Source organism: Branchiostoma belcheri, unplaced genomic scaffold, assembly GCF_001625305.1.
Source record: "Branchiostoma belcheri isolate BF01 breed outbred unplaced genomic scaffold, Haploidv18h27 scaffold18, whole genome shotgun sequence".
Lineage (NCBI taxonomy): Eukaryota > Metazoa > Chordata > Leptocardii > Amphioxiformes > Branchiostomatidae > Branchiostoma > Branchiostoma belcheri.
The window spans coordinates 1901605-1917190 of NW_017803268.1; the positions used below are offsets into that span (position 1 = coordinate 1901605).

The 15586-nt window shown below is 41.2% G+C and overlaps 1 protein-coding gene across 3 annotated transcripts in view; it reads right to left on the minus strand.

Annotated features, from left to right (window-relative positions):
* Positions 1-15586, minus strand: part of LOC109467446 (excitatory amino acid transporter-like) — a 41697-nt gene that overhangs the window by 3827 nt on the left and 22284 nt on the right. For all 3 annotated transcript variants that reach the window (XM_019765430.1, XM_019765428.1, XM_019765429.1), the window contains exons 2-9: positions 11305-11676; positions 8754-8976; positions 2606-2648; positions 2273-2438; positions 1923-2049; positions 1352-1585; positions 713-907; positions 123-257 (exon numbers count right to left, since the gene is read on the minus strand). In XM_019765430.1, coding sequence (XP_019620989.1) covers positions 123-257; positions 713-907; positions 1352-1585; positions 1923-2049; positions 2273-2438; positions 2606-2648; positions 8754-8976; positions 11305-11641 — 1460 coding nt within the window. In that variant the 5' untranslated portion in view covers positions 11642-11676. The remainder of the gene's footprint in view (positions 1-122; positions 258-712; positions 908-1351; positions 1586-1922; positions 2050-2272; positions 2439-2605; positions 2649-8753; positions 8977-11304; positions 11677-15586) is intronic.

Here is a 15586-nt window from a genome sequence, read left to right on the forward strand (position 1 = left end):
ACACACACATACACACACAACGATCTGATATTCAGATACATGTAAAGGACAATTTATGGAGTGAATCTATATAAAAGTAGTAGAAACAACAATGGACGAAAGAAGGAGATGAGGAGACTCACAGGAGCCAATCCACGGCCAGGATGAGAGTGACGTCTCTCGTGGGCAGCTGGAGGGCGGTCAGCACCAGGAGCATGGTCACGAGGCCGGCGCTGGGAACGCTGGCGGCTCCGATACTGGCTGCTGTGGCCGTCAAGCTGTCAATCAAAGGTCACGTGTTGTGAGGTACAGTAAGATGGTGAAAATTTCATTACATATTAAATACATAATATATCTGAAAGTTTAAGTTCCTCCTTCTTCCAATACCTTCCAACCAATTAACAACAATGAAAAGGCGATAAAATGTTAGTAAAATAGCTGTTAATGAATAAATGTTAGTAACGTATAGTAAGGTTTGTAAAGTGTAGCTTATGAATGTATCTCTACTGCCTTTTGATTACTTTAAATTCTAAATTATACATCTAATGAATGCTGCGACTGTATGCTGTGTCTTGCAACAACGACGTGACTAAATAAACCATTCATTCTACTTTTCTTCTATTTAATTATATGGAATATGGAACACCGACCATGACACTTTCTGTGAGCAGTGATACTGAAACTACAAACTACACATTCTAAGAGACAAAAAACATGAGAGTTAAACTGTCACCTGCACGTGATGATCTGACCGATGTCCAGCGACATGTCGTTGAGCTGGGCGATAAAGATGGCGCCCACGGCCTCGTACAGGGCGGTGCCGTCCATGTTGATGGTGGCGCCCACCGGAAGTACAAACCGAGTCACGCGAGAATCCACGTGGTTGTTCTCCTCCAGACAGCGGAACGTGATGGGGAGCGTGGCGGCGCTGGAGGGCAGATGGACATAATTTTAAAAAACGAACAGATCTATAGAAGCTCTATGAACTTTATGCCTGAATGGGACTATGTTTTAAGAGGTATTAATGATGCCATATATATCAGAGCACTCCAGCCATCACTTAACAGAGACGGTGGACGATATAAACTCCCTGGCACTTGTGATTAATTGCTGACATCACGTATCCGTAAAGTCTCGCGTGAATAAGGTCAAGTGCCTGTAACCGTAACTCTCGCGAGATTACGTTTTGAAGTGATTGGTCATTAATTATCCTGATGAAGGCGACAGTGATCGTTAAAAATTGACCTGTTGGAATAAAGTTCAACGTTTTACTGCATTGCCATGAGAATGTTATATACTTCACAGAAGCAGCATCACATATGAAACATAGACAATGAAGCGTGTACAAAGTTGCGTTATGATTATAACCCACCTGGAAGCAGTACCGAGAGCAGTGATCCAAGCCTGCAGCATACCTCCATAGAACCAGAGCGGGTTTTTACGAGTGACGACGAAGTAGAGAGCGGGCAAGACGAAACACCCGTGGACGATCAGTCCCAGCATCACCGTCAGCATGTACATCCCCAACATCCGGGCTACCAGGGCCAGGTTCTCGATCTCCAGGATCTTGCCGATGATGAGGCTGCCGATACCGATGGGGGAGTACCTGGGAACGAGATTGGTGTCATGACGGTCAAAGTCTCGCACGATCTCGGACAATATCGTGTGATTTACCAGTAACGTTAAGTGTTGGATTCACCAATAACGTTGCCTCTATGCACATCGGATGTTTGCTATACTTCGTACTGGAATATCCAGAGACAAAACTGTATACCATTGAATGAGCAATATATAAGATGTCATTTCAGATCAACACAAACAACAAAATCTCACCATTCCTTTACACATGGTGTCAGCGGTGGGATTGCACGGTATAGACAAGTCAGAAACGAAAGAGAGAATATAGGATTTCATGCTTAGGCTAGTAAGATCTTCAAACTTACCACATGACTCCAAGAACGATCCTCATGGTGACGTCGTTCAGGTTACTGAAGAACTGCAACATGACGTTTCCTTCTTTGCCCATTTTACCGAGCACAATCCCAAACACGGCACAGAACGCGATCAGTCCTGCAAATGTCAAATCCCCATCATGAAGAGTAAGAATCTTTCTCAGTTAGTGAAAGGGTGTGAAAGTTTCGATACGACAGTAATGTATTTACATGTATATATTGCATTGTGAATATGAAATCAGACAATACTGCAGAACATTCATTATGAAAACAAAGTCATGTGCTCATACATGTATATTGTGCAACCATCAAAGGCATGATTACAGAATGTTTGGCCCTACCTAGAACGTTGGTCCCGTCTGTCTTATCGAGACTACGGTAGATCTTGGTCTCCACCAGGACTTCGAACGGCTCTGACGTGGAGGTGATGTTCAGTCCGTCGGTGTTGTTCGTCGTCGTGTTGGTGACGTTGGCGTAGACGTATTCTTCCTTGTACGCCGTTTGTTGCTGAGGACAAAACAAGTTGAGGGAAACTCGAGTCAGAGAGAATTAAGTGCCAAGATATAAACATCAGTAACTAAGAAGAAGAAGATAAAATGCCAAGATATAACCATTAGTAACGAAGAAATAAAGTATTGATTTCATGATAGCAATGACTAAATGGAAATACTCACGCCAGAGATACAGGCCTCCACAAGGTTTTCCGGAAAGGCATTCCTGGAATTAAAAGTGAATACATTTTTACACACCAGAAATTTTGCCTGAAACAATCTCATGAACACATCATGGACAGTTCTCGCAAGCAAACTTCTTGAAGGTCAATTGTTGGTAGAGTTGCAAAAAAAGAACTTCTGAAAATGCTGGACTTGAGACGCTTTCAGAGATTTGGCCTTGGTTCAAGGTGAACATGGCGAGGTAGATCAAGGTAGATCTAGAAGGAGCCAACAAAAAGTCACAAGCAGCATCCATCTTCTATGTTAGCAAGGCATTGTAGATTGATAGACTATGCATCCTATTGACTTTGAACGATGGTAATATTACGACAGACAGACAAGCATGACGTTCGGCGCCATTTCCTATCTCTAAAATAAATACTAGCTATTTCTTAGAATTTTTCCAAACACAATAGCAAAGTCTAGATGTATACTCAAAGTTTTCGAAATAACCATAAGAAGAACCTATACTTTAACATGAAGTTTAGGATTACTGTTTCATTTCATTTTCAATGACTCAGCTCGACACCTTTTGTGTCTCTGCTATGTATGATTATGGGTCACAATGAGACTTTTTCATAAAAGGAACACCTGCACTCGAGAAGATGGTCATATGGAGTCATCTCGTAAGCAATCCTTAATAGAATATGGAAGGACATCTTGTTTGGCATTTGCATCAAGCCAACGTTAAGGCTTCAAAGGATTTCATATGTCATTTCCCTTTTTCAAACAGGCCTGCTGTATGACGATTGATACATGTCCGGAGGCAGTCTTGCATTCTATGGGCACATCCATGCATTGTGAGCATAGCTTGTTATCCAGACCCCATACATCGTATCATAGACCGAGGAAGTCGATCCATCTTCACTTTGTTGACCTTTGAAAAATCATCTTGCACAAAAGTAAGGCTGAATAACGGCAACCCGTGACTCTTTGGAGGAGTGTGGCCATATAGGATGGAGAATAAAGATATTCATTCACGTCCCAAAGGAACATAAACCTCCAAAACAAGAGACACCCAAGAGCTGCAGATGAATAGAATGTTGATTTTACGTCTTTGCTATTGCTGTTGTTTGTATTGTACCACATATTTGTGCACCAATTCCTATGGTGCATTGTTTTGTCAAATCACCATTTTGAAGTTTGAGTCACAGTCTATTTCCACCACAAAACGTTTTGATGGTCCTTCCAGTGATACCACATAAGTTAACCTCATATGATTTTACGTTATATATTTCCTCACATATTGTATCATATTCAATTGCCCATGACCTCTGACCTCCAAAACAGTATATCATTATCTTGATTGAATACTTTTATTATGCTTTGTACTTAAGTCTGATTTTAGCTTAATGTCGTACTTGTTAGTTTACTGTATTAGTATGTTATATTGTGTATGTTTAATCTTTGTATTGTTTGGCACCCGAAATCAGCCATGCTGCCTGGGTGGCCAATGTATTGTCTTGTTACAATTGAATTAGAATTAAAAAACAAGTTGGAGTCACAAGAGTTTGCTAAATTTTAAACGTTTTCCTGGCCACCCTTGTACTTTCCAAATGGTTCTGTCCCAACCCCCATTATACGAGACAGATGTTCTCATACTCTGCTGCTGTCCGGACTCTTGGCATATCTGATGACTCCCGACTTTAGAAGAACCCCTCTGACGCAAACAGCGACTGAATAGTCGGTAATGGAAATTTTCGCCCGAGGCTACGACCAAGCTCTCATTTGTCAGCTTCAGCCCGCCTCAGTGGATCCAACCAGCGTAGGTATACGTAGCTGGTAGACCTGATGTTCTTTTAGCATGGTACTTACAGTACCAGCAGCCCGGACAAAAAGACTGAAAAACTCTTTCTTACACAGGGCAATATGCCTGTACAACGAGTCTTTGCAGTAATGACTTTCAAGACTCTCTGGACTTTACTTCAGTGCCCATGTGTGGCTTTGTTATGTGTTTGTTTGCGTGTCTGTATATGTATTGAAATGTTTATTTGTATTTGTATTTACTATGTACAAACTTGTAAAAAAATCAGTGTTATCCAGCTTGGTTGTGCACTGGCTGCAAGGCTGATTTCATTAATAAAACTTGAAACTTGAAGCCAGTTGGCTAACTTTTTCACAAATTAGACAGGTCGTAAAAAAGATTCCATGCATAATCATTTTCACGGTTCATGAAATTGTTTTATCTGTCAAAACTTATTTTCTCAACATTCAACTTCTTTTTTAATTTTCAACTGCTTTGATCAAAGAATTATCTCCTTTGCATGAGTATCATGGAAATACCACGGTCATGTCATGTGGTAGTATCAGCCAACGGTGACTTTGATGATGAGGACACCAATTATCTTGATAATTTGATGATTTATGATTGCTTCCAGAAACCTGATGACTTATGATGAAATTTGATATGTCAAATCATCATCAAAAGTCATTTCCTCATTTTAATCGAATGACTGCATGCATCGATTTGGAAAAAACACTTTTTTTCCAAATTTTTTGGCGATTGCATTTGTAAAAAAACGTCCAAATATAAACGTCTTTACTGGTTAAGCAAATATTACGGTAGCTTAGATCATGATAAAATTAATCATAAAAATGATATACGTAGTCAAAATCTCATTTTTATATCAGTAATTTGTTAAGAATTGATTACTTTCCTCTGAAATTAAATACTACATCTCAATTGATCACGAGCTATCTCGAAGAGCACTTTTTCATCATACATGAACTTGGAGTTAGATAAGTTCACTATGGAATTATACTTTTTAAGTAGTACGTTGTAGTTATAGTGGATCTATGTTACAACGCTAATAACTAGCTAGGCTCGTAAAGCCTATATTCAATCATATATCTAACAATGTAATCCCATCGAAATTATGAATGTATCCAAACACAGATGGATTTCATATGAAGCTATCATTGGCGTTTCTGGCTGGAAGCCAAACCAGCAGGACATGTATCACTGACTCGTCTTTTTTTTTCAAGTATGTCACTGGATTTATCTTGAATTAGTGGTCTACTGTGCAAGGGATCGACTTATTTTTCATCAAGGTGGATAATTTGCGAAGAAAGGTAATTTTTTAGAATATTCGCATTGAGTCCACGAGTAAACGGGAAAACTTTCTCAATTCCTACCTGGTTTTGTTACGTCAAGGAGGTTATATAACCTCTTTGGTTATGTAATGCAATTCTCCTTGAAGATAGAGGAATGATACAGCTCAGTGCAGCGGAGAAAGATATGGAAGCTTTCACGTCCATAGTTTTTTTTACGACCTTTGACGGGAAGTCTACTCCATGGCACGGGATCTATAGCATAGACCAAAGGTTGAATGGCCACTGCTCACGCACTGTTCACGTGAAGCAAGCGTGATCACTCACGGAACAGTATTCTATCTGCCCTGGTCGTGCGGACAGCCATGTTGTAATGGATGTACGAAACTGCCTAATGACCAGCACCATTCCTTGGGGAACCTCCCCTTGTATCAGATTCTGTCACAATGATGTATATTTATAGCATCGTCACGCACTCAAGGCATTGCTCTGATTGATAGTCGCCGTTTTCACCGAAGAGGTGGACACTATAGCAAAGAGCAGCAAACACAGTTGATGTTTTGTATGACCTTTTCCCTCCTTCAGAATCCAACTGGACTTAATGAGTTTATAGTTTATGAGACATTTTGTACGTTATGATATATTTTGACGTTACAATGGACATGCTAAAGATCGAAATTTAAACCTGTGATTTTATGACCTTTTGAATCATGCGGGTCGTAAAACTGCCAACATAAATCGAAGTTGATTGGTCACCACACGAATGCTTCAAATGACGTAGATGTAGTTGCCCAATGCGTTCAAAAAGGCTAAAGATAAGGCCTAACAATCTTACAACTTGTCAAGAATGTCCTCAAGTAGTTGATCTTCCTTTGGATCTATACCACAAGTAATGTTATGTACAATGTGACGGCTGCTCCCAAAATGTATTTTAGGTTAGATCGTAATTACATCTGAAAGAGCAAATTGGTTGTGAATGGGAGTGTTAAAAAATACATTCTGTTTAGATGACTCAATCAATTAGATCGTCTTGTTTTATCGATTATTGTCAGTATCTGTTCCATCTGGTAACACATCATCGCGTGTGAGTGAGTGAGTGATTAGCAAGGAACATTTGTCTTATCACACATCTACAGGCCCGTATCTTACAAACCTTCGGCTAAAATCTCCCGATTTTTCACATGACATTACTGTGGCAGCCACAGAAGGTCAAGGTGAAAGAAGTTGAGGGAGACCTGGAATGAACTTCATTGACAAACTCGAACAGACACCAGCCTGAAGTACATAAAATCCAGTCTCTGATGGAGGATGCGATGGAGGAGTGAAGTGGAGGATGCTTTCAAGTTTGGTACATGGTAAGACCGATAGTAAGTAAAGTAAATGAAAAACTGAGTATGAAATTATTACATTTTTAATGAATATTTACCACATTTGTGGAAGGATTGACATAACAGGTGAGTATCACCTCTTCAAAGATGTCAACCCCGAGACCAGACTGTAAGATTTGAACCACTCACACCGGGAAGGTCCCCTACTCTTTTCGTGCGGTGAGTTCTTTAACGTGCGTGGGGCGTGGCTCTCCCCAAACACGGGACCTCCATTTAACGTCCTATCCGAGGGACGTCCCTAACCGAAGCTAGGTACTCATTTTGTGAAGTGAGGAAAGTCGTGTAAAGTGCCTTTCCCAAGGGCACAAGATCGATGACAAGGTGGGGTTCGAACCCACGACCGTGAGCCGAACGCGCTACCGATTGCGTCACATGGCCCCCCATTTTGTCATTGTTCTATAGGCCTTGGTGAATACGGTCTTCTGTATCAAACACTGTGGCAAAGCCCCCCCCTCCCCTTTATCCGAAGTTCAAGCCTACACCATTATTCCCACCAAGGTTATAACCTCACACAAGGTCAAAGTTAGTAGCAAAGTCACTTATCTCCGGGTAATCAATGTGACAAGGCATGGAGAATGGCCACTTAGCCGGGCAGCCATGATGTACAACGCCGCGTATTCTACAGACATTTCTGCCCGCACCATCGCTCACTCCGCTTGATACCCGTTCTCTGGCGTCATACGAGGAACGTGCTTTATCATAAAGTATGTTACACCAGACTACATTGTAGCAAATGCCCTCCGTCCGTTCTGAATAGAAACCTTTTTTATCCAAAGAGCATCCGCGTTGCTAATGGAGGATCAGCCCACAACATCCTGGACGTCAACTTTGCGACGATGTCATCTACTGATACATGTTCTACCTCTAATACTTGGCAATGCTTGGCACTGAAATATAATGGGCTTTTGAAAATAGATCTCACAAAAAGTCGTAAAAATCTATAGTACCACTTTTATGGTACGACGTGCAATTTGTTCAAGACTCTAGGGCTAGATATTCAACATGGTGCTATATTGTTGCAAGTTTATGATCTGTGTTGCCAGTGGTGTTAGCGGTGCACCCGCAATGAATGTCCCTTCGAAACTACATTTCCTGCCAGAATCTGCGTGTAAAGGACCGGCTGATTATCTGACGTGACATCTTGCTTCACAGTAGAAATGCCCTCGTGCAGTTGTTCATGTCGACATGGCGCATGCGTTAACGCAAAGGCATCTGGGTAGGACTAAGATGTCTACATCTGCGAACAAGTTGATCATGTAGGTGCCAAAGACTTACAAGACATATGAAAAATACAAAATTTGCTTTCTAGTTGCACTAAGATGAATGTAATTCACCGTCTAAAGTTTACTTCTTAGTGGATTACATTGTAGATTCTAGTCACCTTTTTTCATTCCCAGGATGCATTGCGCCATGGAGGTAAAATCTCCCAGGTTGCATAGCGCAGATGTTGTAGTATTTATAAACATCAAGGGGGTAACCTTTATTATAAATATATGATTAGACTCTGTCATCAACGAATGTTATCAATCATCAATCAATCATCAATCAATCATTAATCAATACATCACCACGGGAACACATAATTCCGACCACCTGGCGCTATGCAACCAGGGAATTGCCCCCCCTCCCCTTCGGCGCTATGCATTCTGGGTGAACGAAGAAGTCCGCACCTGATCAAATCCAAGATGGCGTCTAGTGTGGAGACCTGCTGCACGGGCACGTCCCCCGCGATGTCCTGCGCGCTCCTGCCCTTCTTCAGCTCGGGGTCTCCGGGATGAATGCTGACCACCAGGATGATGCCGATGATGGCGGCGATGATGGTGGTGGAGAAGTAGTACAGCATGGCCTTGGAGCCCATCTTCCCGCTCGCCTTGGCATCCAGGCCGGCTAGACCTGGTGTGGCACAAGTGTAGAATGGAAGGGTAAGCAGGTTGCTGTAACGTTTGAATAGATTGTCATATTGTCCTGTACGCTGGATAGAATGAGTGGAAGAATGGGATCGAAAGCGGGGAATGAGAGTTACCTAATAAAAACCTAATACACACGCAAATTACGAAACAACTTATGCTAGCCTGAGGACGACACCAACTGCACAGACACAATAAAGTTCCATCTTCTTCGCCTTCTACTTTATGTGCGCATATTTTTCTTTGTAGATCTATTCATTGATGAAAAGAGCAGGTTGTGTTAGAGGAAATGGAATAATCCTTTGATCTGTTTTCTAGTACCATGTAGGTAGATAGGAGATAAACACTTGAAATTTAAATTTTAACAAAAGTGCACCAGAAAAGCTGCAACTGTGTTGGTTGGTGTTACACAGCACATCAACAGAACGTACTGCACTTGTGCGATACCCAAGTGTATTGTGTATAGCACTTCGGCAGAACATATCGTCTGCAATGGGCACCCGAACATCCCACAAAATCGGTGAAAAATTCTGTTGTCGGACAGGCGCAGTCCGTTCTGCCGACGTTCTGTCGCCCCCCCCCCCCCCCAGCCCAAACGCCCGCCATGTTGCCGTTGATGGGAATGTTATGGCCTGTTCAGTCACTTTGTCATTGACAGAAAATTACAATCTGATTACACCATGCAGACCTATATATGACTCTTATCAGCTCCGTGACCAAATTACATGCCAGCATTGATTTTCCCATCTACACTTGCAGTGTTGAGCCAAGCGTCGAGCCTGAAGGCAGTTAACACATGCGGGGAGATTGGTCCTGTCAATGAGACAGGCAGGATGAAGGCAACGACGTGTGGAACTAATCTGGGACCTTAATGTCTGTCTGCAGGAGCGAGTATCAAAGCAGCGGAAGCCGTGAGAGCTGTCGCGGATAACAAATAATGAATTAGTTCCAAGTCTGCCCAACTCTCGGCGCTTTTTGATTGTTCTGCTATGAGGTTCTGGTGGTGACAAAATGGATTGCGGTGTCATCCAGATTTTCACGCGACCCGGTATGGGCAGACAGCTCCTGGCTTTTACTTCTCGAGCTCGCTGAGTCAACAGATTCTGCCAAAGTTCTGTCAAAGTTGCTGCTTTAACTGTACAAATCACTTGATTATTGTTGTTTTTTGCGTATGCGGCATAAAAAAAGTTTTAACTTGGGTTTTTGTCATATTGTTCGTGTCATTTGTTTAATGCTAATAAAAACTTTGAAAATCATCCAAATAAACAATCAGCTTTCCTTTGGCAACCCTTGAATGTCCTTTGCACAAATGACGGTCATTGTGACGTGAAATAGATATGATTGGCTCTTGAGATAGCTGCATTTTATCACACATTATTTTCTCGTGCACTCATAAAAAGCTCTTCGCTACAAGGCATAAACACATCAAACTTGATAACCCGCTTTATTCATCTGTAGCTTCGTGTTTTACGCGTTATTTATTTTTCATGGTCTTCCATTAAGATCTAGGTCACACAATTCGCTGTATATAGACCGCAACAACTCAATTGCTCCGAACCAACGCACCAAGTATTCTGTAGTAAACAAATTGATGCTGGTCTCAACGGTTCTCCAGCTATTTTCACTCATCTAGTTGGCAGAATTTTGAAATTACTTTTGGATAGGGTTATGCGAATCGGCGACGATTGGGGAATCGCTCGTTTCCTCTGCAAATTACAATGTTATCACCTCTGGGAAGTAAGAACGGGAGGTGGCAAATTGAAGTTATTCTTCTGAGTCAGGAGGTTAAAATAAATCAATGTATACAAAGTACGTTTTCCCTTTCCGTTATAATAAGTCTTATATAGCAAAATTTCCATGCTTCTTGTACTTAGAACATGCTTATCCTAGGGAAAGAAATCTATGATTGGTGAAAGTAGTAGATGAAATATAATTGATGAAGAGAAGATACGCCAAAAAACAGTTACTCAAGCAACTGGATATGATTTTGGAAACGTCAGATGTTTCAGGTAGCATCTACTACCTTTCGTCATTGACACATCGCCAATAACTATTGACTGATTTGTTGTTGAAGTTTAGACATCCAGGTAAACAATACTCATAGGAAATTCAAACTCTACTACTGGATAGATAGACGTTTCGAGTGACATCCACCACTCTTCTTCAGCGTCACTAATGAAATAACAGTGTGGTGAATGTCTCTCGAAATGTCCGGAAATTATGTCCGTAATTTATTGAGAAGTAGAGTTTGAATTTCCTATGAGTGTTGACGGATTTATAATTGTGACTGATTTATACATAATTGTTGTCTCACCGGTGATTAAACTAGAGACAATGAGTGGCAGGATCAGCATCTTCAAGCACCTCATGAGGATATCTCCGGGGAAACCGATCAGCATTATCGTGGCGTCACTCGGCTCGGCCAGGCGCAGCAGAAACCCCAAGAGAACCCCCAGCACCACCCCGAGAATCGTCAGCACCAGGAGCAAGTTGTGCGGGTTTTTGACCCACGCCCAGACGGCCATGTACCAGGGCCGGGGCGGGCCGGAGGCGCAGTCGGTCTCCATGTTCTCAACCTCCGAGTACGGAGGGCACTCGGCGTCTTTCGGGCTGGCGGCCTCGATCGCGTCCATGGCGTCCTTCTCTGTCATCACGTCTGCCTCTTCTCTGTCTCTTCTGACTCAACCTGCAGCGACGGGAAACATCAGGGACGTTATACCACACCCATCATGTGATAGATATTCTTGGAATGCTTCGGTTCATAGACATACAAAAGAATACAGTATATACATGCGTGATCGATACATATGAAATGCAATCGTACATCAAATGTGACTTTGTAAATAAATCATTGACATAAGGATGATTATGTTTTGGAATAATGCTTCAAGTGTCATAAACTAACGTTGATTGAGAAGAACGCCTTTAGCAGTAAGAGAGCCAAGCAATATTTTCAATAACTGTAAGAATTGCCGAACTTAAAACAATCGTCACGAAGATACGTGATAATCAAAAGACACAGGCATTTAAAATAAGCCACACAGCTTATGGAAATAAAGCATCCATCTTTGTCGTGACTGTTAAGAATCGCATGGAAGTTTGTAGAATCATAGGACACGCCAATATATCAACGGTTTGCTATAAAGATCTATAACGAATGAGTAAGGTGCAGCTACTATAGAGAAAGGCCATTTGATCTACAGCCAATGACACACCCTTTCAATCGCATTGTTATTTTATGGGAGGAAGATAGCATATACCTGGTATGGGCCAGTCAGGCTATCGGAATAAAATGAATTTCTATTTGAATAAAAAGTAGACTCCCTCCAGCAGATAGTCTACTACACAACATGAATAAAACCGTGTAAAGCTTATTACAGTTGTATTTTATGCGGTGGACACCCTCTGTACTGCCTCTGTAGTTATCGCAGCCCTTACAACTGGTGCTTGATATAGAACCTGCCTACGGGTGGCGAGAGGCTGCTTTAATAACCACCGTACCTGATAAGACCTAAATCCACTGCTCGTGACCCATTAAGCTTCTCCCAACACCTTTTCCTACTAATAATAGATCCATCTTGCTGTATCATACTCCATCAACTGACACCGAAAAAAGATAGACCAGGACGATAAGCATAGAAAAGTGGAGAACCATGTTGCGGCTGCCATTGTAGTAGCGAACAAGTATAAAGCTCTAGGAACATGTATGGTCAAAACTTCCTCTTTGAAAGATGATCATGTTCTTTTTAGTTCCCGTTTCGTAATGCTAACGTACTTTCGAAGTCAAGAAGTCATTGTGAAAGAATATTAGGCAACAAAAAATGGCCAGGTCATCTAGGGTAAAGCACCCGATGAGTTTATAGTAGTTACTGGGTAACGGTGTTCACCGTTAGTCAGTAATTACTGGGCTGAAATGTCCTCCCCGCATCCTGAGAGAAACGCTGGTAACAATTTTACTGTCGACAAGATGGTAAATTAATAAAGCGTTGCACGGTGTGATATGAGACGATGATTGAATCAAAGAGAATTATGATGTGAATTATGGGAGTAATTATCCGTGATGAGGATATGCATCATTACACTTGGCCTTGGTTGGGATTTACGGCTATTACAGAGGCAAAATGATTGATGACATGCTTCCGTTTTATCCTTGAAGCTGGTTTATCACGCAGGTATAATTCACATGGAGGCCTCAGAAGTTCTTGATCCATAGGATTCAAATGTGTAGAATAAGGTAAGGTAAAAAGTGTAGCAGATAGAAATACAAGTTTCTGTTTTGTATCATGATAACAAGTTGACGGTTATTTTGTGAGTCTCTGTATAAGGCTTATATATATCTGTGACGTAGTTTTGGTTAAAGATAACACTTTCTCCCTATCGACCTTCAAAAGTCATTGAAAAATCAAGATGGCGGCCATAAATGTGATAAGGACGAATCGTGCCTGCCAATCTCAATTAAGATCTGATAGAATGTAAAATGAACAAAGGTATTACAGATGTGTCTCCGGTGTATAGAAAGAAATTTGGCTACAAATCAAGAGGGTTGAAATTGAACTTTATGCCAGAAACCACATTGTTTCAAAAGTTGGGTCTTGGACAGTAACATTTGGAATAAGTGTCAGAACGTTCGGTCTCGTTAAACGGTCTAAGAAAATTTTAGGACTAATTTTCCCTGCTCAAAGTATCAGCTTTCATTATCATGGTGCAATGAATTTCATTTTTTCACCAACGGTCGTTTATTTCCTACGTGGCCTGCCCCCATGAGCCAATAATAATCCGTTAAACAACGTCCCTTGCCACATAATATACTCAAGATACGCCCGATGTGCCCATCGATTGGGAAATAATGACAAAATTGATATCCTGTTAAGAGAGATGACCTAATTAGCCCCGGCTCTTGTCAGCGGCGATGATGATTACATGATGTATTGGAATCTAAACGACGCTTCCCTGGAGACCCGGATGTAAGGGTAAGCTTGGCCCGTTGCCAACACTCTTCCATTCGGCTTTATAATCACTACATGCGGGTATCACTTACGCACGGTAGGGAAAATATACAGTGGATAGGACTCAATTGATTTCTTGTGGGATGCTGAGGGGAACAAATGTCGGCTGACGTTTCAAGTACACAAATTGACCCAACTGTATACCGTATAGATAGCATTTGTGAGCAAGTGTGAAAACTATGTCGCTTCTACATTTAATAACTTCTTTTCAAATGTTACTGGGAGAAATAGTGTATCAATTCTTCGAGTAACGCGCTGAATGGAGCAAAATCATGCAAAAACAAAGCAAAAATTCATTTTTGAAATTTCCAATTGCAAAAGTTACCAAATATGTTTCGTATCTTTATACATTATTTCTTACAAATTTATTTATCAAAATTCTTCACTAATTTGTTAACTTCATGTGCGTATAGGAAAGTCCGCATCGTCTTTTACAAGCTCTCACTTCAAAAACAAGCACATCGTTAAAAATAATTGAACTTTATTCAATAAACCATATAAAACAACATAATAAACCATACATTGCCCACATGTCACATAAAAACAAAGTTCAATGAAATCCAAAGTACTGCATCCCCGATTGCCTTCCTGTCCGTGATTCATTGATTGGATTACCGGGCTTTCCCCGGGATCTCCCCGGGACTTCTGGAATAGGCCAGCCGAGGCGCAGGATTACGAGCTTTGGACGGAATTGCCTTTAGTCAGAAATTGATGAACGGTTTGGAAACACACGGGTAATTTTCAGCCTGTTGAATTTCGGAGTAAAACTGAATGACTGCAGCCGGCAGCAGCGATATGGAAATATATTGAGGTGACTTTTAGGGCTTCAATAATGCAATTATGCTTTTATTATTAGCCATCCGTTCTAGACCGGTTCCTAATGACATATAAAATGTGTGATGAATGAATCTCAAAGAAGCCACGTGACAAGATCACTGGGTCAGCCTACTGAGGAAGACTAGAATGACTGGCCGAAAGCTCTTCGTGAGAGAACTTCTTTATGTTGGATTTAAAGTTCTAACTTTAAACTTGTAACTGCAAACACAGAGGAACCTTCATGATAGTATAAGAAGTGGTAAAGTCATTAGTAAAGAGTACTTTGAATCTCCTGAGAAGCATATTTTGCCTACTGGCTGAATTTTTTTCTAAATTCTTAACAATTCCTGATCGTCCTTTATTAATATGTAGCGGCAAGTAGTTAGATAAAGGCAAATGGCCAGCACAACTATAAAAAAACAGGATGGCTCAGCATAAAGTAAAGACTAACAATCATGCGGAACATTCACTGTTCTTGAGATGGTGCACTGGCCATTAGCAATATTCTTTGGAAACACTGATCGTCCTATATTAATATGTACCGGCAAATAGTTAGATAAAGGCAAATGACCAGCACAAAGTATAAAGCATAAGCATAAAGTAAAGAATAACAATCATGTGGAACATTCACTTTCCTTGAGATGTTGCATTGGCCATAAGCAATATTCTGTGGAAAAGCCCATCCCTCTGTACGATCCTTTTATGCTGTCATATGGGGGATTTCCAGTCAAGATGGATGATAAATTATTCTGTACGTTCTTCTCTCAAGGGACA